This window comes from Bombina bombina, chromosome 3 (genome assembly GCF_027579735.1).
Source record: "Bombina bombina isolate aBomBom1 chromosome 3, aBomBom1.pri, whole genome shotgun sequence".
NCBI lineage: Eukaryota > Metazoa > Chordata > Amphibia > Anura > Bombinatoridae > Bombina > Bombina bombina.
In genome coordinates, this window is record NC_069501.1 from 1,001,565,235 (window position 1) to 1,001,589,965 (window position 24,731).

The 24,731-nt window shown below is 39.0% G+C and overlaps 1 protein-coding gene across 1 annotated transcript in view; it reads right to left on the reverse strand.

Annotated features, from left to right (window-relative positions):
• LOC128654307 (retinol dehydrogenase 7) overlaps nt 1-24,731 on the reverse strand; it is a 138,465-nt gene that overhangs the window by 67,837 nt on the left and 45,897 nt on the right. Inside the window, exon 5 of the mRNA XM_053708169.1 lies at nt 17,465-17,628. Within this exon, the coding sequence (XP_053564144.1) occupies nt 17,465-17,628 (164 nt within the window). The remainder of the gene's footprint in view (nt 1-17,464; nt 17,629-24,731) is intronic.

A 24,731-nucleotide genomic window follows, 5' to 3' on the forward strand; every position in this document is an offset into this window, starting at 1 on the left:
TAGCGACTATTAAATAAACCTATTAACCCCTAATCTGCCGCCCTCCTACATCGCAAGCACTATATAAACCTATTAACCCCTATACTGCCGGCCCCCCACATCGCCAACACTATAATAAGGTATTAATCCCTAAACCGCCACCACCCCACAACGCAACTAATAAACTAAACCTATTAACCCCTAAACTGCCAGCCCCCCACATCACAAAATACTAAATTAAACTATTAACCTCTAAACCCCTAAACACCCCCTAACTTTAAATTAAAAGTACAATATAACTATCTTAAAATAAATAAAAACTTACCTGTGAAATTAAAAAAACAAACTAAGATTAAACTATAAATTAACCTCACATAACTATTCTAATAAAATAAAATAAACTACAAATTAAAAATTCTAAATTACATGATTAAATAAACCTAACACTACGAAACACTTTTAAAAAATCTAACATTACAAAAAAAAAATTAACAAAAATTAAAATACACTAAGATTACAAAAATAAAAAACGAAATTATCCAAAATAATAAAAATAACACCTAATCTAATAGCCCTATAAAAAACAAAAAAGCCACCCAAAATAAAAACACAGACTAACAATAACTACCAATAGCCCTTAAAGGGACCTTTTTGTAGGGCATTGCCCTAAGTTAAACAGCTATTTTAACTAAAAAAGTACAAAGTCCCCAGTAAACCCCCCACCCAACCAACCCCCCAAAATAAAAAACCTAACTCTAAAAAAAACCTTAGCTACTCATTGCCCCTAAAGGGGCATTTGTATGGGTTTTGCCCTTAAAAGGCAATCAGCTCTTTTACAATCAGCTCTTTTACTGCCCAAAGCCCTAAATCTAAAAAAAAAACACTCAAAAAAATAAAAAAAAAACCTAACACTAACCCAAGAAAATCTACTCACAGTTCCGGAAGAAAGGAAATCCATCTTCATCCAGGCGACAAGAAGTCTTCATCCAGGCTGCGACATCTTCATCCATCGCGGGGGCATCTTCTGTTTTCATCCCAGTGGCGCAGAGCTGCGGAGCATTGTTGCTGGTGGTGCGGACATCCAGCGTGGAGGATCCTCTTCATGCGATCATTGCTGTACACTGAAGCTTGAATGCAAGGTACCCATTTAAAAATGGGGTACCTTGCATTCCTATTGGTTGACATTTTTAAATCAGCCAATAGGATGAGAGCTACTGAAATCCTATTGGCTAATAGGTTTAGTTTATTAGTTGCGATGTGAGGGGCTAACGGTTTAGGGGTTAATAGGTTTAGTTTATTAGTTTTAATGTGGGCGCTAGTGGTTTATGGGTTAATAGGTTTAGTTTATTAGTTGCGATGTGGGAGGCTGGCGGTTTAGCTGCGGAGCATTGTTGCCGGTGGTGCGGACATCCAACGTGGAGGATCCTCTTCATACGATCATTGCTGTACACTGAAGCTTGAATGCAAGGTACCCATTTAAAAATGGGGTACCTTGCATTCCTATTGGTTGACATTTTCAAATCAGCCAATAGGATGAGAGCTACTGAAATCCTATTGGCTAATAGGTTTAGTTTATTAGTTGCGATTTGAGGGGCTAACGGTTTAGGGGTTAATAGGTTTAGTTTATTAGTTTTGATGTGGGGGCTAGTGGTTTAGGGGTTAAAAGGTTTAGTTTATTAGTTGCGATGTGGGAGGCTGGCGGTTTAGGGGTTAATACTTTATTATAGTGTTGGCGATGTGGGGGGCGGCAGTTTAGGGGTGAATAGGTTTATTTAGTGTTGGCGATGTCGGGGGCAGCGGATTAGGGGATAATCATTTTATTTAGTGTCGGCGATGTTGGTGAGCGGGGGGTTAGGGGTTAATAATTTTATTTAGTGTCAGCGATGTTGGGGAGTGGCGGATTAGGGGTTAATAACTTTATTTAGTGTCGGCGATGTCGGGGAGCAGCGGACTAGGGTAATTTAGACTGGGGGTTTATGTTAGGGTGTTTTAACATAATTTTCTTTTCCCCATAGAAATGAATGGGGTTGCGTTACAGCGATCTCCATTCCGCAATCGCAGGTGTTAGTTTTTTTCTAACACTCTCTCCACATTGATGTCTATGGGGGAAAGCGTGCACTAGCACGTAAAGTCAGGCCTTGGGTTTTGTGCGGTATGAAGCTTAATGCACCATACCGCACAACAAGAGAAGGTTTTTTAGTAACTCGTAATGGCAGTGCTATTGAAAATGCGATAATGCTATTTTTTTTGCGTTATTTACGCGCCCGGTATAGCGCAAAACTTGTAATCTTGCTGTAACTGGGCTAAATCAGTATTGCCATCAAACAAGAGGGCACATGTCTAGTCACACTAATCAGATTTTATATTGAAGTCAGAAGTGGCACTAGTCATTTGCATACTACATATGTGACAATTGGGAAGCCATGCATGTGATCTTACTCACCAACCAATTCACGCTTTTTTTAGCAATCATTTTTTATAAATGTGAGATCTAATTTGTGGCCCTTTTTTGGTTCAGAAAAGGTGCAAGTTGTGGGAATTTTACTTGGATAAATTAATAGGTGTTGAACAAAATACCCCCCATTACAAACCTATTCGTTTTCACTATGAAAAAGCTTTATAATCAAATTGTATGTGTCATTCCACCTATTTAAATCAAACTAGTTTGAATATTTTTGTAATATATATATATATATATATATATATATATATATATATATATATATATATATATATATGAATACAGGGAGTGCAGAATTATTAGGCAAATGAGTAGTTTGACCACATTATCCTCTTTATGCATGTTGTCTTACTCCAAGCTGTATAGGCTCGAAAGCCTACTACCAATTAAGCATATTAGGTGATGTGCATCTCTGTAATGAGAAGGGGTGTGGTCTAATGACATTAACACCCTATATCAGGTGTGCATAATTATTAAGCAACTTCCTTTCCTTTGGCAATATGGGTCAAAAGAAGGACTTGACAGGCTCAGAAAAGTCAAAAATAGTGAGATATCTTGTAGAGGGATGCAGCACTCTTAAAATTGCAAAGCTTCTGAAGCGTGATCATCGAACAATCAAGCGTTTCATTTAAAATAGTCAACAGGGTCGCAAGAAGCGTGTGGAAAAACCAAGGCGCAAAATAACTGCCCATGAACTGAGAAAAGTCAAGCGTGCAGCTGCCAAGATGCCACTTGCCACCAGTTTGGCCATATTTCAGAGCTGCAACATCACTGGAGTGCCCAAAAGCCCAAGGTGTGCAATACTCAGAGACATGGCCAAGGTAAGAAAGGCTCAAGACGACCACCACTGAACAAGATACACAAGCTGAAACGTCAAGACTGGGCAAAGAAATATCTCAAGACTGATTTTTCTAAGGTTTTATGGACTGATGAAATGAGAGTGAGTCTTGATGGGCCAGATGGATGGGCCCGTGGCTGGATTGGTAAAGGGCCGAGAGCTCTAGTCCGACTCAGACGCCAGCAAGGTGGAGGTGGAGTACTGGTTTGGGCTGGTATCATCAAAGATGAGCTTGTGGGGCCTCTTCGGGTTGAGGATGGAGTCAAGCTCAACTCCCAGTCCTACTGCCAGTTTCTGGAAGACACCTTCTTCAAGCAGTGGTACAGGAAGAAGTCTGCATCCTTCAAGAAAAACATGATTTTCATGCAGGAACATGCTCCATCACACGCGTCCAAGTACTCCACAGCGTGGCTGGCAAGAAAGGGTATAAAAGAAGAAAATCTAATGACATGGCCTCCTTGTTCACCTGATCTGAACCCCATTGAGAACCTGTGGTCCATCATCAAATGTGAGATTTACAAGGAGGGAAAACAGTACACCTCTCTGAACAGTGTCTGGGAGGCTGTGGTTGCTGCTGCACGCAATGTTGATGGTGAACAGTTGCCTAATAATTATGCACAGTAATAGTCACCTGCACACATAGATATCCCCCTAAAATAGCTAAAACTAAAACTAAAAACAAACTAAAAACTACTTCCAAAAATATTCAGCTTTGATATTAATGAGTTTTTTGGGTTCATTGAGAACATGGTTGTTGTTCAATAATAAAATTAATCCTCAAAAATACAACTTGCCTAATAATTCTGCACTCCCTGTAGGTATATATATATATATATATATATATATATATATATATATATATATATATATAGATATATTTTTTAGGAATAACTATTCGCAAATACATAAAACATATTCATATATATCATATATATATATTACTTTTATTTATTTTTTTACACATATTTAGACATATATATATATATATATATATATATATATATATATATATATATATATATACTGTATATATGTTACGGATAAAATCAGATATTGGGTAATCCTAGGATTACCCGGGTAAAACGGACATTACCCGAGCAGCTGTGGGTAAAGCATGATGTATGATCATAAATCCCCTCAGAGTGCGGAGTCACTGCATCAAACATATATAGCATGCACTATAATTCCCCCATCTTTACCATATCATTTTGTCTCCGGTCTGGGGGGTTCAAGGGGTGCAAAGGCCCTTAGTAAACCTCACTCCCCAAGGTTCACTTGGGGTGGATGCCAGAGGATCAGATGGGTGCCTTCCTTGAACCCCCCAGCCAGAGGCATAAGAAATAGTGTAGAATTACAGTACATCAGGCTTTACCCACAGCCGCTTGGGTAATGTCCGTTTTACTCGGTTAATCCTAGGATTACCCGGATTTCTTACTTTACCCGTAACATATATATATTTATTAAAGTCCTTTCCATTAAAAAACCTTGTCATATACCATATACTTTTGAACCCTTATAACTTTTTTTTATTAATATTTATAGGTATAATATTTTTTAGATGGTGTATTTATTAGTGTAAAGTTTTTTTTTTTATGTATTTATGTTGTGTTTACTGCATCTTTTAATTTAGCCCTAACCCTTACTCGAGGAAGAGCGTAAATGTAGTATGTGCTTGTGCGGTCATGTTTACTTTTAACTTGTAATACGTGCACAAGTTATTGTGGGAGCGATATTTCAGTGTCTTGTAATATAGCCCTATATGTATGTTTGAGGGATTTTTGTTTAATTTTCCAAGTCATTACAATCTCTCTAATGGCCCAATGATCAATAACTTGCGGGCATGGCGAGAAATCACACAAATTCTTACAAAGTAATTTAATATAGGAGTCTCTCCTTCACATACATAAGCTTGCACAATGAGATAAACATCTGTCAAGAAATAATTTAAGTTTCTAAAATTATCTGAGAGACCTCACTGTACTGATGAGACTTCTAACTTATGCCATCTCTCCTGAGCAAAGAGCTTTAGATCATTAAAGGGACACTGAACCCAAATTTTTTCTTTCGTAATTCAGATAGAGCATGACATTTTAAGCAACTTTCTAATTTACTCCTATTATCAAATTGCTATCTTTATTTGAAATGCAAGAATTTAAGTTTAGATGCCGGCCCATTTTTGGTGAACAACCTGGGTTGTTCTTGCTGAATGGTGGATACATTCATCCACTAAATAAAAAAGTGCTGTCCAGAGCTCTGAACCAAACAAAAAGCTTAGATGCCTTCCTTTTCAAATAAAGATAGAAAGAGAACGATGAAAAATTGATAATAGGAGTAAATTAGAAAGTTGCTTAAAATTGCATGCTCTATCTGAATCCCGAAAGAAAAAATTTGGGTTCAGTGTCCCTTTAAGTCCTTGGTATCTCCTAATTCAATTTCCAAAGCCTTATGAATTACATATACAATATTTTTTCTCTTTTTTTTCATGTTTTTTGTGTAGTCACACACACATATATACACACACACACGTAATTACACACACATACATATATTTTCTTAATATATGTTTTTATTTATATAGTTAAATGTGTTGATATGTCAACCAGGATGTTTCTGTGAATGTTTTAACATTAGCCGAACATGAACAAATACATCATAAAAAAAAAACAGAAAATCATTGAAAAAAGAAAAAATAGTCTGAGTTTAGAAAGTACAACGTAAACCTTGCAAAAACATGTGTGAATAGTTCCATTCATAAGAGGCCAAAATTTATTTTTGAAAGATCAAATTGTTGAAACAAATATTCAAAAACCCTGGAGGGAAAAAAAACATATTCTGATTGATTAGAATAATGTTGTTGGATTTCCCTGTATAAAGTATATAAATAAAATATGTGAGTTTTTTTAAATACATGGTTTTAAGAGCCCACACAGCTACTTATGATGGATATATTTATCTCATATAATATCACTTTAAAACACAATTTATTCTTTCCTGATAAATTAATTTCTCTCATATTAGGCTAGATTACAAGATATTGGGCTAGATTACAAGTGGAGCTCACTAATTTGCCCATTTGTGGGTGTGTGATAAATAATCAGCCATTACAAGATATCTGGTTAATTATATAAATGTGCCCAAAATGCCCCCAAAATACAGTGTTGTGCATTTTTATTTTTTAATAACACAACTGCACTAGGCAGTTTTGGGGGGCTAAAGTTGGCGGGTGTGGGGTGTTAGAAAAAAAACAGCACTGAAAAGTGCCTTTACATTGCGGTCTATGGGAACTGTGTGTTCCCAGTAAATATATATTACATATTAACACATATATATATATATATATTACCGTGTGCGCTGGTATTACTTAGTGGAGCACAAATATTGCTTTCATGAAAGCGATAGTTAGTGCTCCACTTGTAATCTGGGCCATTGTGGGGTTTTGTGGATTTTCCCCACCATGAGAGAAATATGAGTCCATGGGGCCTATTTATCAAAGGTCTTGCAGACCTGATCCGACAGTGCGGATTAGGTCCACAAGACCTCGCTGAATGCGGAGAGCAATACACTCTCCGTATTCAGCATTGCACCAGCAGCTCACAAGAGCTGCTGGTGCAACGCAGCCCCCTGCAGACTCGCGGCCAATGGGCCGCTAGCAGGGAGGTGTCAATCAACCCGATTGTACTTGATCGGGTTGATTTCCGGCGATTCCTGTTGGCCTGCTCAGAGCAGGCGGACAGGGTTATGGAGCAGCGGTCTTTAGACCGCTGCTTCATAACTGCTGTTTCTGGTGAGTCTGAAGACTTGCCAGAAACACGGGCCCACAAGCTCCGTTCGGAGCTTGATAAATGGGCCCCTATGAGTAATAACATAAAGGAGGGATTTAAAAAACATCCTCTTTTTACTGAGAAATTAAATCCACAACCCCAATAAAAATCAAGCTGAGACAACTGCCTGAATTAACGTTTCAATCAGAGAAACTTCTATGTCTAAAGAATAACCATTCAATTTCCATGCCATCAAATTCAGAGACTTGAGATACGGATGGAAAAACAGACCATAAGACAGAAGCTCTGACTTTAGAGGAAGAGGCCAAGGAGGGCAGCTGGACATCGGAACCAGATCCACATGCCAAATCCTGCGAGGCCAAGCTGGAGCAATCAGGATTATTGATGATTTCTCTAGGCTTATCTTGGAGCTCCCTCTGGGTAGAAGTACCAGAGGAGGAAACAGATAAGCAAGATGAAACAGTCAAGGAGCTACTAGAGCATCCACAAACTCTGCTTGATGGTGCCTGGACCTCACAAAGTACCTGGGAAGTTTGTTGTTCAAATGGGAGGCCATCAGATCTACCTCTGGGAGACCCCAAAGATCCACAATCTGATTGAACACATCCTGATGAAGAAACCACTCCCTGGATCTAGAGACTGACGATTGAGAAAGTCTGCTTCCCAGTCAGTCACCCCTGGAATAGGAATCTCAGAGACTAGATAGGAATTGGTTTCTACCCATAAGAGAATTTGAGACAGTTCTTCCTAGCTAGAAAACTGCATGTTCCCCCCTGATGGTTAACATAAGCAGCTACTGTGACATTGTTTATCTGAAAACAGAGATGACTTCTCTTTTTCAACAGAAGCCAAACTTGAATCTTAAAATAGCATGGAGTTCTAGAACATTTATTGGAAACCTTTCCTACTGAGGATCCCAAACTCCCTGTGCTCTCAGAGACCCCCAAACAGCTCCCCAACCTGAGAGTCTTGAATCTGTAGAGATCACGGTCCAGGTAGCACAAGCAAAAGAAGCCCCCTAAATAATAAACTGATGATCCATCCTCCAAGTTAGAGGCTGGCTTGTACTGGGATCCAAAAATATCATTTAAGACAGCTTAGTATAATCTCTGCACCATTGAGGAAGCATACAAAGCTCTAAAAGGATTGACTGATTTAAAATCAGTCAATCGGGATGATGTGGTATCCTTATATAAAGGGGTTCCGTACTTCCGGAACTTTAGTGTGAGGCGGCTACTGCACAAAGAGCAGGACTTGTGGAAGAGAGCAGAAGTAAAGAAGATGCAAAGCGGAGGCAGAGGAAGAGGCCACCGAAGTCTGCTTCACAAAAATGGGCCCCCAGCGACAGAAGCCAGGTCGAAGAGGGCTCAACATTGGATCAAGAGGTACTGGAATGTCGAACAGTGAGTACAACTTTAGGGGTTAGTGAGGGATTTTTTGAGGTGGGGATTTCATTTTTAACAATAGGCTTTTTTATTTGAACTTTTTAGGATAGATTTTTTAAGTAGTTTTTGTTATTTTGGGTTCGGGGGGTTACTACTTATTTTGTATTTTTTTTTATTTGCGACTTAGGGTTAATAGTGTAGGGTACTTGTGGTGGGCTAGTGGCAGTATAGGGGTTAATAGGATAGGTAATTGCAGTGGGTATGTGGCTGTATAGGGGATAAGAGGATAGGTACTTCTGGTGGGGATGTGGTGGTATAGGGGTTAATAGGATAGGTACTTGCGATGGGTATGTGGCAGTATAGGGTTAATAGGATAGGTACTTGCAGTGTGTATGTGGTGGGGGCAGGGGTTAATAGGATTGTACTTGCAGTGGGTATGTGGCAGTATAGGGGTTAATATCTTAGGTTACGATCTTAGGGTACTTCAGTTCGTTTTTAGGCACACTGCAGCTATATTTCCAGGGATCTTTTACTATACATCACCAATATGGGCGGCAATGCTGGGTGTTATCTATAGCTGGCATCGGTGACCAATGGCATGTATAGTAATTGTCAATGCCGCTATGTTGGGAGTTTGGAATATTTCAACAGGCTTCCTCGACATAGAGGCAGATCCCTTGGAATATTTCGTAGCTGTTTCGATCATCTGAGCCTGGGCCAGAGGTGCCTTGCTTCACAGCAGAGGAGTCAACCTTATTCTGACGAACGGAACTAAAACGATTGGAAGCTTTAGATTTCCCTCTAGACTTCTTGTCTTTAAGAAGAAAAGACCCTTTACCTCTAATAACAATAGATAAAATATAATCTAAATGAGAAACACAATCGGCTAGATTACGAGTTTTGCGTTAGAGGCTGTGCGGTGCTAACGAGCAGTTTTGTCTCACCGCTCACTTACCTGCAGCGCTGGTATTACGGGTTTTCAGAAACCCGGCGTTAAAAGACAGGAAGTGAGCATTGAGCAAAATTTTGCTCATTACCGCACTCCAATACCAGCGCTGCTTAAGTCAGCGGTGAGCTGGTGTAACGTGCTCGTGCACGATTTCCCCATAGGAATCAACGGGGAGAGCCTGCTGAAAAAAAGTCTAACACCTGCAAAAAAGCAGCGTAAAACTCAGTAACGCAGCCCCATTGATTCCTATGGGGAAATAAAAGTTATGTCTACACCTAACACCCTAACATGAACCCCGAGTCTAAACACCCCTAATCTTACACTTATTAACCCCTAATCTGCCATCCCGACATCGCCAACACCTACATTATATTATTATATTATTAACCCCTAATCTGCTGCTCCGGACACCGCCGCCACCTACATTATACTTATGAACCCCTAATCTGCTGCCCCCAACATCGCCGCCACCTACATTATATTTATTAACCCCTAATCTGCCGCCCCAATGTCGCCACCACCTACCTACACTTATTAACCCCTAATCTGCCACCCCAATGTCGCAAACACTATAATAAACATATTAACCCCTTAACCGTCGCACTCCCGCCTCGCAAGCATTCGTTAAATAGTATTAACCCCTACTCTGCCATCCCTAACATCACCGCCACTTACCTACATTTATTAACCCCTAATCTGCCACCCCCAACGTCGCCACCACTATATTAAAGTTATTAGCCCCTAAGCCTAAATCTAACCCTAACCCTAACACCCCCTAACTTAAATATAATTTAAATAAATCTAAATAAATATTCCTATCATTAACTAAATTATTCCTATTTAAAACTAAATACTTACCTGTAAAAAAAAACCTAAAATAGCTACAATATAACTAATAGTTACATTGTAGCTATCTTAGGATTTATTTTTATTTTACAGGCAAGTTTGTATTTATTTAACTAGGTAGAATAGTTATTAAATCGTTATTTACTATTTAATAACTACCTAGCTAAAATAAATACAAATTTACCTGTAAAATAAAACCTAACCTAAGTTACACTAACACCTAACACTACACTATAATTAAATAAATTAACTAAATTAAATACAATTACCTACATTAAATTAAATTAGCTAAAGTACAAAAAAAAACATTAAATTACAGAAAATAGTAAACAAATTACAGAAATTTAAACTAATTACAACTAATCTAATAGCCCTATTAAAATAAAAAAGCCCCCCCAAAATAAAAAAAAACCCTAGCCTAAACTTAACTACCAATAGCCCTTAAAAGGGCCTTTTGCGGGGCATTGCCCCAAAGTAATCAGCTCTTTTACCTGTAAAAAAAAATACAAACAACCCCCACAACAGTAAAACCCACCACCCACACAACCAACCCCCCAAATAAAATACTAGCTAAAAAAAACTAAGCTCCCCATTGCCCTGAAAAGGGCATTTGGATGGGCATTGCCCTTTAAAGGGCAGTTAGCTCTTTTGCCGCCCAAACCCTAATCTAAAAAATGAAACCCACCCAATACACCCTTAAAAAACCTAACACTAACCCCCTGAAGATCAACTTACCGGGAGACGTCTTCATCCAAGCCGGGTGAAGTGGTCCTCCAGATGGGCAGAAGTCTTCATCCAAGCCGGGCAGAAGTGGTCCTTCAGACAGTCAGAAGTATTCATTCAGACGGCATCTTCTATCATTATCCTTCCGGCGCGGAGCGGGTCCATCTTCAAGACATCAGACGCGAAGCATCATCTTCATCCGACAACTAAAACAGAATGAAGGTACCTATAAGTGACGTCATCCAAGGGCTATTGGTAGTTTAGTTTAGGCTAGGGTTTTTCTTTATTTTGGGGGGCTTTTTTATTTTAATAGGCTATTAGATTAGGTGTAATTAGTTTAAATTTCTGTAATTTGTTTATTATTTTCTGTTATTTAGTATTTTTTTGTACTTTAGCTAATTTAATTTAATTTAGGTAATTGTATTTAATTTAGTTAATTATTTTATTATAGTGTAGTGTTAGGTGTTAGTGTAACTTAGGTTAGGTTTTATTTTACAGGTAAATTTGTATTTATTTTAGCTAGGTAGTTATTAAATAGTTAATAACTATTTAACAACTATTCAACCTAGTTAAAATAAATACAAACTTGCCTGTAAAATAAAAATAAATCCTAAGCGAGCTACAATGCAACTATTAGTTATATTGTAGCTAGCTTAGGGTTTATTTTATAGGTAAGTATTTATTTAGATGTATTTAAATTATATTTAAGTTAGGGGGTGTTAGGGTTAGGGTTAGACTTAGGTTTAGGGGTTAATAACTTTAATATAGTGGTTGGGGGCGGCAGATTAGGGGTTAATAAACTTAGGTAGGTGGCGGCGATGTTAGGGACGGCAGATTAGGGGTTAATACTATTTAACTAATGTTTGTGAGGCGGGAGTGCGGCGGTTTAGGGGTTAATATGTTTATTATAGTGTCGGCGGTGTTGGGGGCGGCAGATTAGGGGTTAATAAGTGTAGGTAGGTGGCGGTGACATTGGGGGCGGCAGATTAGGGATTAATAAATATAATGTAGGTGGCGGCGATGTTGGGGGCAGCAGATTAGGGGTTCATAAGTATAATGTAGGTGGCGGCGGTGTCCGGAGCGGCAGATTAGGGGTTAAAATTTTTATTTTAGTATTTGCGATGTGGGAGGGACTCGGTTTAGGGGTTAACAGCTAGTTTATGGGTGTTAGTGTACTTTTTAGCACTTTAGTTATGAGTTTTATGCTACAGCGTTGTACCATAAAACTCTTAACTACTGACTTTTAAATGTGTTAGGACTCTTGACGGGGTAGGGTGTACCGTTCATTTTTTAGCCTCCCAGGACAGACTCATAATACCGGCGCTATGGAAGTCCCATAGAAAAAAGACTTTACGAAGTTTACGTAAGTTGTTTTGCGGTAATGCCAAAGAAGTGTGCGGTACACCTAAATCTTCAAGACTCGTAATACCAGCCGGCGTAAAAAAGCAGCGTTAGGACCTCTTAACGCTGCTTTTTTACCCTAACGCACAACTCGTAATCTAGCCGAGTGTCTTTCACTTAAAGGAAATAAACTATAGTCTGGATTTTGACACCATGTCAGCAGACCAGGATTTAAGCCATAAGGCTCTCCTGGCAAGGATTGCCAAAGACATGGTTTTAATATTAATCTTCATAATATCAAACACAACATCACAAATAAAATAATTAGCATATTTAAGTAGATCCAAAAGAATTTCAATGACCGAGTCACCAGAACACTGTTCTGAAAGACAGGATAACCAGTGAGTAGAAGCAGCAGCCACGTCAGCTATATAAATAGCTGGCCCAAGCAAATATCCTGCATGTAAAAAATAAAAAGATGCACTATCTTCCAAATGGATAATAGTACGTTTAGAGTGGAAATGGCCCCATCAACCTTAGGAAGTTTCCCACAATTCAACATTAGCAGCAAGGATATAACTTTTTAAACCTTGCAGAAGGATTAAATAAATTACCTGGCTTTGATCATTCCCTAGAAAACATGTCAGAGACAGCATCAGGAATGGGAAAATCTCCAGGGAGATTAAAGACTGAATTTAAATAATTACAAGGCTAGGATATTTAAAGGGACTCTGAACCCATTTTTTTTTCATGATTCAGATAGAGCATGACATTTTAAGCAGCTTTCTAATTTACTCCTATTATCATTTTTTCTTCGTTCTCTTGCTATCTTTATTTTAAAAGCAGGAATGTAAATCTTAGCAGCCAGACCATTTTAGGTTCAGCACCATGGATAGTACTTGCTTATTGGAGGCTTATATTTACCCATCAATAAGCAAGCATAACCCAGGTTCTCAACCAAAAATGGTCCGGCTCCTTTGCATCACATTCCTGCTTTTTAAATAAAGTTAGCAAGAGAACGAAGAAAAATTGATAATAGGAGTAAATTAGAAAGTTGCTTAAAATTGCATGCTCTATCTGAATCATGAAAGAAAAAAATTGTGTTTAGTGTCCCTTTAACCCCTAAAGTAATTAAGATCTCCTTCAAAAGAGAACAAATGTTCAATTTTAAACAAAAAAGAGGATATATCAGGTTCAACATCAGAGGAAGACTCCTCATCACCAGAGGAAAATTCACCATCTGATGACAAACAGTAGTGGAAAAAATTGTGGACAATTTTTGAAATTTGAATGTTTTGCAACTTTGCAGGCTTATAGTAAATGTTATTTTGCACCAAATGCAAATGTTTATATGTCAATTTAAAGATATTTTCATGCTGAATTCAATAAAAAAAAACAGAACGCAAATGTATGCAGTAACGAAAAAAAAAGTTATGCTTACTTAAGTCTAAAAAAGACACACAAGTGTGATTCAGTTAAGAAGCAGATGTTAAGTGTAAACTATATTGGCCAATCACAGTCTGGGGACCAATCAAATGGCAGAAACTGTAATACATCTTGTGATAAGTTGAGGAAAGTCAGTTTAGCTGTTTGTTCTGTAGAAGAAAGACTGTTAGCGGTGTAAATGAATCATACTGGTAGATTGTGTAGATATTGTTAGTATTTTTTTAGATTTAAGCCCTGTACAACGCTGCGGCCCTGGACCTTTCTCTGCCACAATCTCTCTAAAAGTAGCAAGATCGCTCTATTTCTGCATGCCCCATGAATGTGACAATCCAGAAATAGAGGGCAAAGCTACCGATGCCGAGAGGGCGGGGGGGAGCGGGTGGGACCGCTACGCTACGGAAAAGTGAGGGGAAGGAGGGAGAGGGGGGAAGGAGGGAGAGGGGGCTCCTTTAGTGGAAAGGGGATAAGATGGTGAGATTGCGATCTGGGAGGGGGAGGGGGTAGGGTAATGAGGGAGGGCCACCAGTATAACAGAAAAAATGTTGTTGTTTTTTAAATAAATAAAAAAATAGAAAACTTGGTACTGGCAGACAGCTGACAGTACCTAAGATGGCAGCTAATAGGTAGAGGGGGGAGGTTTAAAAAGCTGTTTCGGAGGATCGGGGAAGTTGGGGGAAGGGGGATCCTACACTGCAGAAAATAAAAAAATATATAAATATATTTTATTAAAAAAAAAGGCTACTATTTTCATACTGGCAGACTTTCTGCCAGTACTTAAAGGGACAGTATACACCAATTTCCATATAACTGGATGTAATAGACACTACTTTAAAATAATATGCACAGATATTTATATAAAAAATCAGTATAAAACCATTTAAAACTTACTTAGAAGCTCCCAATTTAGCTCTGTTAAAAAGGTAGCTAGAACACCCACTGCAAGTGGGAAAAGCAGACACTCCCCCCTTCCCCTTCCACCGCATATGAAAAGACCCTTTACACAAACAGGAGCAAGCTGGAATATGTATATGTCGGTATTCTCCTAAAACTTTGTGGCTTAGTTAGGAGTCTGAAAATCAGAGCAATGTTATTTAAAAATAAGCAAAACTATACATTTAAAAAAACTAAAAAATGTATGGGCTTTATAAATAGATCATCTACAAAACATTTATGCAAAGAAAAATTGAGTGTATAATGTCTCTTTAAGATGAAGGTGACCATTGTGGGTGGGGGAGGGAAGATAGCTGTTTGAGAGGGGTCAGGTAGGGATGAGGGTGTGGGAAGTTTCAGGTGGGAGGGTAATGTCTACACTAAAGCTAAACTGCTGTGAATAATAAACGTGTGGTGCGCAGCTGCAATTAGTAGCCTTCTTATTACCAAAAAGCAATGGCATATGTCTGCTGTTTCTGAACAAAGGGGATCCCAGCAAAGCTTTTACAACCATTTGTGCCATGATTGCACAAGCTCTTTGTAAATTATTTCACAGAGAAACCTAAAGTTTGTTAAAAAGTTGATTTTTTTTTATTTGATCGCATTTGGCGGTGAAATGGTGGCATGAAATATACCAAAATATCAATAAGTTGATTTGTCTACTAAAAAAAAATATAAAGTTGTGATAGGTAAATATAAAAAAGGCTCTATTTCTGGTTAAATGTAGTGATGGCAAAAATGCTAAAAATGCTTTGGTCTTTTGGGGAAGTTTTTGTCTGAAATGCCCGGTCCTTAAGGGGTTAATGTGAAGATAATAAGTACAGCAATGACACCAAAGATAAGAGTTGAATGGTCAACCAGGAAAAGGACAAGGATTGTTTAATTACGTGAATCGGGTCTTTCTTATGCTGAAATCGCAAGGCAAGTAGGTGGGTCAGTGACAACATCTAGTGTACTAAAGTGCTGTTTACGTTATCTGGAAACAAAGTTATTGAAAAACAAACCAGGAAAAGGACAAAAAGGTTCACAAAAGCAACTGATGACAGAAAAGTGTGTGTCTGAAGGACAGAAAAATGTCTTCTGAGGCTATCAGAGCTGAACTGTGTTCAACTTGTGTTTGTGTCAGTTCAAGAACGGTAAGGACTAAGAGGTAGGATTCGAGAAAAAACCCATACATGAATCTACAGCAGCGCAAGAAAGACTACAGTGGGCAAAAGAACACATTGGATGGACAGACGGCCAGTGGAAGTAAGTTATTTGGAGTGACGAAAGTAAGATATCCTTATTTGGTAGTGATGGCCGAAAATATGTCAGACGTAGAGTAGGAGAAAAGCTACATCCTGACTGTATGGAGACCAATGTAAAGCAACCAACAAGTGTTATGTTCTGGGCATGTATGGCAGCAAATGGTGTGGCCGCCTTTATGTAATCGATGGCACACTGAACGCAAGAAAATACATTAACATCCTTGAAACAAAACTGCTACCTTCAATCAGGGATCTCTTTCCCAACAATGCACCATTTCTATTTCAGCAGGATTCAGCTCCTGCCACAAAGCAAAAATATGCAATCAGTGGTTTACAACAAAGTCCATTCCATTGTTGACCTGGCCAGGAAACAGCCCTGACTTGAACCCAATAGAAAATGTGTGGATCCGTTTGAAAAGCCTTGTACGAATGAGGCGCCTATCAAATAAAAGGCAATTAGTTGAAGCTATAATTGCTTCCTGGCACCACATAATAACGAAGGCAAAGCTTCAAACACTTGCTGGCTCAATGAGACGTTGCTGTGATGTGGTTTTAAAGAATAAAGACTACCCTACTAAATACTGATAGTTAATTGAAACCATAAGTGCATTACAGTATATTCAGCATGATTGCAGTATTCCCTGCATAACTTATTTTGTACTATATATTATTAGCATTTTTTTATTGAATTCATCATTACATTGTCTTTAAATTGACATATAAACACTTGCAAAACATTAACATTTCAAAAAGTGTCCACCATTTTTGCCACCACTGTAACAGTATTCCTGGCTACAGAGCACATAGTACTAGTAGAAGGTAAATTCTGAACTGACATTGTAAGCTTGATTAAAGGTTGGAGAGAGCAGCCAACGCCTCAGATACTTTAGCCTTGATTAAAAAAAAAGTTCACACTGGGCGAAACATCATTAACATTCTCCTGTAAAAAAAAAATACAAGCAGAGGTTTATGAAATAAGAGTATATTGTAGATCCATAGAGGGAGGCAAAAGACAAGCCCCTGAGACAAGTTATGGAAGGTATATGATAAACTTCCCATGAGGTGAAAAAAGAATCACAAACCATACCCCAAATAAATCCCTCTGACAAGCACTGTATCTGAGGGGAACCAACTTCAATATAGACTGAAAATCCTTCTCTCTAAAAAATCAAATGCACATCTTCATTCTTCGACCACCTCCAGTGGAGGCAAAGTAAAGACTGAGGTATGTGTGAAGTTGGAGGTTTTTTTTAGGGCTCTTGGGGTTTGGGAATCTTTACTTCCTCCTAGTGGTAGGTAAGAGTAATTCCCAGGAGTAATGAATCTTGGACTCTTACCACCTTTATGAAAGAAATTTAGTATAATATGAATAGCTTTATTCTCATTGGTTTTTGGAACCAATCTGCAAATAATGTAATGATGCTAGTATGCATATTAAAATTAAATGGCATTACATATTCTTCCAACATAACATATTTAGAATGTCTTAAATGTTATTTTAGAAAACTGAAGCAAAGCATGCAAAGTGTTTACTCACAGTCCTCAAAGTATTGTCGTCCATAGCTCTGATGCACTTCTTCAGACACATTAGTCCAGATGTTCTTCAGGTCATTCTTCATACGCTGCAAGTCATTAAGCTGGGTTTGGAAATACCCAGGCTCAATAATAGAGACTTTAACCCCAAATGGTTTCAGTTCACGTCTGTTGTAAGACAATTTAATGTTGTGAGTGACTTTTGATTGATGCTTTCATCCTTAAGCAATTGTTATACTTAAATGTGTGTGTGTATATATATATATATATATATATATATATATATATATATATATATATACAGAAATAAATATATCTCAAAACTGAAAATTACTGGTTACCACTATGCCCCTAAAAGGCTTAAAGGGACAATAAACCTAAAATATTTCTTTCATTGTTATTATTATTATTATTATTATTATTATTATATAAAAATACAATTTTAAAAACGTTTCTAATTTACTTCTATTAAATTTGCTTCCTTCTCATGATATTCTTTGTTGAAGAGATGCCATATAGTGCTGCAGACACATGCACACTTCTGAGCTTACATCCTTGCTTTTCAACAAAATTTGATAACAGAAGTAAATTGGAAAGTTGTTTAAAATTGTATGCTCTGTCTAAATCCTGAAAGAAAAAAAATCGGGTTTTATGTCCCTTTAAGGGGATAAACCAAAGAAATTTATATACATATACATATACATATACATATACTGTATATATAAGTAGAGTAAAACATTTATTCTATACATGTAGGGGCCGATTTATGAATGAGCGGGCGGACATGGAGGCCTACTTATCAAGCCGTCAACTGTGCTGCATTCAACAGCACCAATACGCTCGCCTGACATCACCTAACATTGCGGCCGTGGACCTGAATACGCTCTCCTTATTTATTAAAAAATCTGTCAAGAAGCAGCGCACCAAGTAAGGGGCGATGAGCAGCGAACTGTTGTTAACGAACAGTCATCGATCTCGCTGCTATTCGGCTTTTTCCCAGCTTTATTTGTATACTGTCACTAAACACCGCCACTATACCAAAATGTTTAACCCCAATCTCACTGCTCTCGGACCCCACTGCAACTAAATAAAGTTATTAACCCCTATCCCCGACACTGCCATAACTGTAATAAACTTATTAACCCCTATCATTCCGCTCCCGGACCCCGCCGCCACCTACATTATGTTATTAACCCCTAATCTGCCGCCCCCTACACCGCCGCCTCCTACATTATGTTATTAACCCCTATCCCGCCGCTCCCTGAGCCCACCACAACTAAATAAAGTTATTAACCCCTAAACCGCCAGCCCCCCACATCGCCATAAACTAAATTAACCTATTAACCCCTAAACCTAACAACTCGCTAACTGTACATTAAATATTAACTCATCCCTATCTTATAATAAATTTAAACTTACCTTTAAAATTAAATTAAACTATATTAAAATACTAATTAACCTACCCTAACTATTATACTAAAAGTACAATAAACTGTATAAAACTAAAAATTAATCTACCCTAACTGTTATACTAAAATTACATTAAACTACAAATTAAATTAACTATATTATATATTTAAACACCTAACCCTACTTAAATAATTTAAATCTACACTAAAAAATTACTAAGTTACAAAAAAACAACTAAGTTACATAAACTAACAAACACTAAGTTACAAAAAAAATAAACACTAAGTTACACAAAATAAAAAATTAATTATCAAAGATTTAAACTAATTACACCTAATCTAAGAACCCTATGAAAATAAAAAAGCCCCCCCAAAATAAAAAAAACACTAGCCTACAATAAACTACATTGCCCCAAAGAAATCAGCTCTTTTACCTGTAAATAAAAAATACAAATACCCCCCAACAGTAAAACCCACCACCCACACGACCAACCCCCCCCCCAAATAAAAACCTAACTAAAAAAACCTAAGCTCCCCATTGCCCTGAAAAGGTCATTTGGATGGGCATTGCCCTTAAAAGGGCATTTAGCTCTATTGCAGCCCAAACCCCTAATCTAAAAATAAAACCCACTCAACCCTTAAAAAATCTAACACTAACCCCTGAAGATCCACTTACAGTTTTGAAGATCCGACATCCATCCTCCAAGAAGCCGGCAGAAGTCTTTATCCAAGTGACCGAAGTCTTCATCCAAGCCCGCAGAAGTCTTCACCCAGACGGCATCTTCTATCTTCATCCATCCGGCGCGGAGCAGCTCCATCTTCAAGACATCCGACGCGGAGCATCCTCTTTGTTCGATGTCTTCTTCCCAAATTAATGTTCCTTTAAATGATGTCATCCAAGATGGCGTCCCTTAGATTCCGATTGGCCAATAGAATTCTATCAGCCAATCGGAATTAAGGTTGAAAAAAATCCTATTGGCTGTTGCAATCAGCCAGTAGAATTGAGCTTTCATCCTATTGGCTGATCCAATCAGCCAATAGGATTGAGCTTGCATTCTATTGGCTATTCCAATCCGGAAGGCTCATGCAGAAACTGCAGCATACACTGCATAGTAAATTGGCCCGTAGTATCTATATAGAATACACACAGATTACACACAAATAAAATCTAAAATGTATCGTTAAAATACATTGTATAGGTTAAAAAATACAACCAGCAGAGATACACAATAGAGATACACAATAGCAATAAGTCTAAAATAAGACAGTGATGACGTCCTTTCAAATTGAAGACATATCCCTGCTGATCTGTGGAAGGCAAAAATGAACTTCTCTGGTAAAGAGAACTAAACTAATAGAAATTATACTTAAAGGGATAGTAAACTCCAAAATGTTATTGTTTAAAAAGATAGATTATCCCTTTATTTACCATTCCCCCGTTTTGCATAACCAACACTGTTATAGAAATATACTTCTTATTTCTGTAATTATCTTGTATCTAAGCTTCTGCTGACTTATCTCAGATCTTTTCACAGACTTGCATTTTAGGCAATTAGTGCTGACTCTTAAATAACTCCATGCGCATGAGCTCAATGTTATTTATATGAAACACATGAACTAACGTCCTCTAGCTGTGAAAAACTGTCAAAGCATTCAGATAAGAGGCGGTCTTTAAGGGCTTCAAAATCAGAATATGAGCCTACCTAGGTTTAGCTTTCAACTAAAAATACCAAGAGAACAAAGCAAATTTGATGATAAAAGTAAATTAGAAAGTTTTTTAAAGTGACATGCCCTATCTGAATCATGAAAGTTTAAAGGGACACTATATTCAATTTTTTTCTTTAACCCCATAATGACCGAGGACGTGCCAGGCACGTCCTACAAATACTGGTCGTTAACTACCAAGGACGTGACTCAAGGGGTTTAAGCGCTGGATGCGATCGTGAATGCTTCCAGCCACTTGAGGCATCGTGCAATACCCTTTGCTAAGCATCTGATGCAGAGAGAGACACTCTGTGGCCCTCTTTGCATCGGCCAGCGATGGTGCTGATCATTGGTGGGTGGGAGCTATAGCAGGGAGGTGGGTGGAAGGCCCATCTCTGGTAGAGTTCCTGTTAGGCCGGATGATGGGGCAGGGAGCACGCGCGGGGCAGCGGAAGCGTGCAAGCGGGTGGGGGTGGGACTGTGACTGGGGCCACTACACTAGTGTAAGGGATGGAGGGAGAGGGGGGAATAAATGTTGGGAAAGAGATTTGGGAGGGGGAGGGAGGTAGGGTATTTAGGGGGCAGCTACACTACAGAAAATTTGGGTTTTTATTTAGCTGTTTGTGGGGGATCAGGGAGGTTGGGGGCTAAGAGAGGATCCAACACTGTAGAATAAATATAAATATAAAAAAAAAATGCATTTTATTTTTTAGTACTGGCAGACTTTCTGCCAGTACTTAAAGGGACACTGTAGTCAGAAATGATATGCAAATAAAATCGTAGTATAGTTTTAAAACTCTTATTTTCTAATGTACTTCATTTATTAAATATGTACCCATTTGGCCAATAATTTACTTTGAAATATTAATTGTTTCCCAACCTACTTGTATGTCAGCCGTTACGGTTACCAATCCGTGCTGACAACTGCAGTTGTAAGATGGCGTTTTTTCTGAACTAATGCGCATGCGCGAGTTACCGCAGTGTCACAGGAAACGTCACCATCTGCAGTAGAATAAGGCAAGTAGAATCTATCAGCAGCAGTCGAGTGAGCTGCACACATCACGTAAATACATAGCTTACGATCGCTTCCAGAATCGCCCTAGAGTAAACGAGCAAACTATACTTAAAATGAAAACTAGCAGGTACGCTCAGCACTTTTCCGGCCCAGCGTACCTGGTTTTCAATCCGCCGCCCTGGAGGCAGCGGATCCCATAGGAATCAATGGGAGTCTGACCATAGCGAAAGTTCAGGTTCCCTGCTGCCAGACATCCCATTGATTCCTATGGGAAATGTCTACACCTAACACCCTAACATGTACCCCGAATCTAAACACCCCTAATCTGCCCTCCCTACACCGCTGCAACTAAATAAATGTATTACCCCATAAACCGCCGCTCCCGGAGCCCACCGCCACTATAATAAATATGTTAACTTATCTCAGATCTTTTCACAGACTTGCATTTTAGGCAATTAGTGCTGACTCTTAAATAACTCCATGCGCATGAGCTCAATGTTATTTATATGAAACACATGAACTAACGTCCTCTAGCTGTGAAAAACTGTCAAAGCATTCAGATAAGAGGCGGTCTTTAAGGGCTTCAAAATCAGAATATGAGCCTACCTAGGTTTAGCTTTCAACTAAAAATACCAAGAGAACAAAGCAAATTTGATGATAAAAGTAAATTAGAAAGTTTTTTAAAGTGACATGCCCTATCTGAATCATGAAAGTTTAAAGGGACACTATATTCAATTTTTTTCTTTAACCCCATAATGACCGAGGACGTGCCAGGCACGTCCTACAAATACTGGTCGTTAACTACCAAGGACGTGACTCAAGGGGTTTAAGCGCTGGATGCGATCGTGAATGCTTCCAGCCACTTGAGGCATCGTGCAATACCCTTTGCTAAGCATCTGATGCAGAGAGAGACACTCTGTGGCCCTCTTTGCATCGGCCAGCGATGGTGCTGATCATTGGTGGGTGGGAGCTATAGCAGGGAGGTGGGTGGAAGGCCCATCTCTGGTAGAGTTCCTGTTAGGCCGGATGATGGGGCAGGGAGCACGCGCGGGGCAGCGGAAGCGTGCAAGCGGGTGGGGGTGGGACTGTGACTGGGGCCACTACACTAGTGTAAGGGATGGAGGGAGAGGGGGGAATAAATGTTGGGAAAGAGATTTGGGAGGGGGAGGGAGGTAGGGTATTTAGGGGGCAGCTACACTACAGAAAATTTGGGTTTTTATTTAGCTGTTTGTGGGGGATCAGGGAGGTTGGGGGCTAAGAGAGGATCCAACACTGTAGAATAAATATAAATATAAAAAAAAAATGCATTTTATTTTTTAGTACTGGCAGACTTTCTGCCAGTACTTAAAGGGACACTGTAGTCAGAAATGATATGCAAATAAAATCGTAGTATAGTTTTAAAACTCTTATTTTCTAATGTACTTCATTTATTAAATATGTACCCATTTGGCCAATAATTTACTTTGAAATATTAATTGTTTCCCAACCTACTTGTATGTCAGCCGTTACGGTTACCAATCCGTGCTGACAACTGCAGTTGTAAGATGGCGTTTTTTCTGAACTAATGCGCATGCGCGAGTTACCGCAGTGTCACAGGAAACGTCACCATCTGCAGTAGAATAAGGCAAGTAGAATCTATCAGCAGCAGTCGAGTGAGCTGCGCACATCACGTAAATACATAGCTTACGATCGCTTCCAGAATCGCCCTAGAGTAAACGAGCAAACTATACTTAAAATGAAAACTAGCAGGTACGCTCAGCACTTTTCCGGCCCAGCGTACCTGGTTTTCAATCCGCCGCCCTGGAGGCAGCGGATCCCATAGGAATCAATGGGAGTCTGACCATAGCGAAAGTTCAGGTTCCCTGCTGCCAGACATCCCATTGATTCCTATGGGAAATGTCTACACCTAACACCCTAACATGTACCCCGAATCTAAACACCCCTAATCTGCCCTCCCTACACCGCTGCAACTAAATAAATGTATTACCCCATAAACCGCCGCTCCCGGAGCCCACCGCCACTATAATAAATATGTTAACTTATCTCAGATCTTTTCACAGACTTGCATTTTAGGCAATTAGTGCTGACTCTTAAATAACTCCATGCGCATGAGCTCAATGTTATTTATATGAAACACATGAACTAACGTCCTCTAGCTGTGAAAAACTGTCAAAGCATTCAGATAAGAGGCGGTCTTTAAGGGCTTCAAAATCAGAATATGAGCCTACCTAGGTTTAGCTTTCAACTAAAAATACCAAGAGAACAAAGCAAATTTGATGATAAAAGTAAATTAGAAAGTTTTTTAAAGTGACATGCCCTATCTGAATCATGAAAGTTTAAAGGGACACTATATTCAATTTTTTTCTTTAACCCCATAATGACCGAGGACGTGCCAGGCACGTCCTACAAATACTGGTCGTTAACTACCAAGGACGTGACTCAAGGGGTTTAAGCGCTGGATGCGATCGTGAATGCTTCCAGCCACTTGAGGCATCGTGCAATACCCTTTGCTAAGCATCTGATGCAGAGAGAGACACTCTGTGGCCCTCTTTGCATCGGCCAGCGATGGTGCTGATCATTGGTGGGTGGGAGCTATAGCAGGGAGGTGGGTGGAAGGCCCATCTCTGGTAGAGTTCCTGTTAGGCCGGATGATGGGGCAGGGAGCACGCGCGGGGCAGCGGAAGCGTGCAAGCGGGTGGGGGTGGGACTGTGACTGGGGCCACTACACTAGTGTAAGGGATGGAGGGAGAGGGGGGAATAAATGTTGGGAAAGAGATTTGGGAGGGGGAGGGAGGTAGGGTATTTAGGGGGCAGCTACACTACAGAAAATTTGGGTTTTTATTTAGCTGTTTGTGGGGGATCAGGGAGGTTGGGGGCTAAGAGAGGATCCAACACTGTAGAATAAATATAAATATAAAAAAAAAATGCATTTTATTTTTTAGTACTGGCAGACTTTCTGCCAGTACTTAAAGGGACACTGTAGTCAGAAATGATATGCAAATAAAATCGTAGTATAGTTTTAAAACTCTTATTTTCTAATGTACTTCATTTATTAAATATGTACCCATTTGGCCAATAATTTACTTTGAAATATTAATTGTTTCCCAACCTACTTGTATGTCAGCCGTTACGGTTACCAATCC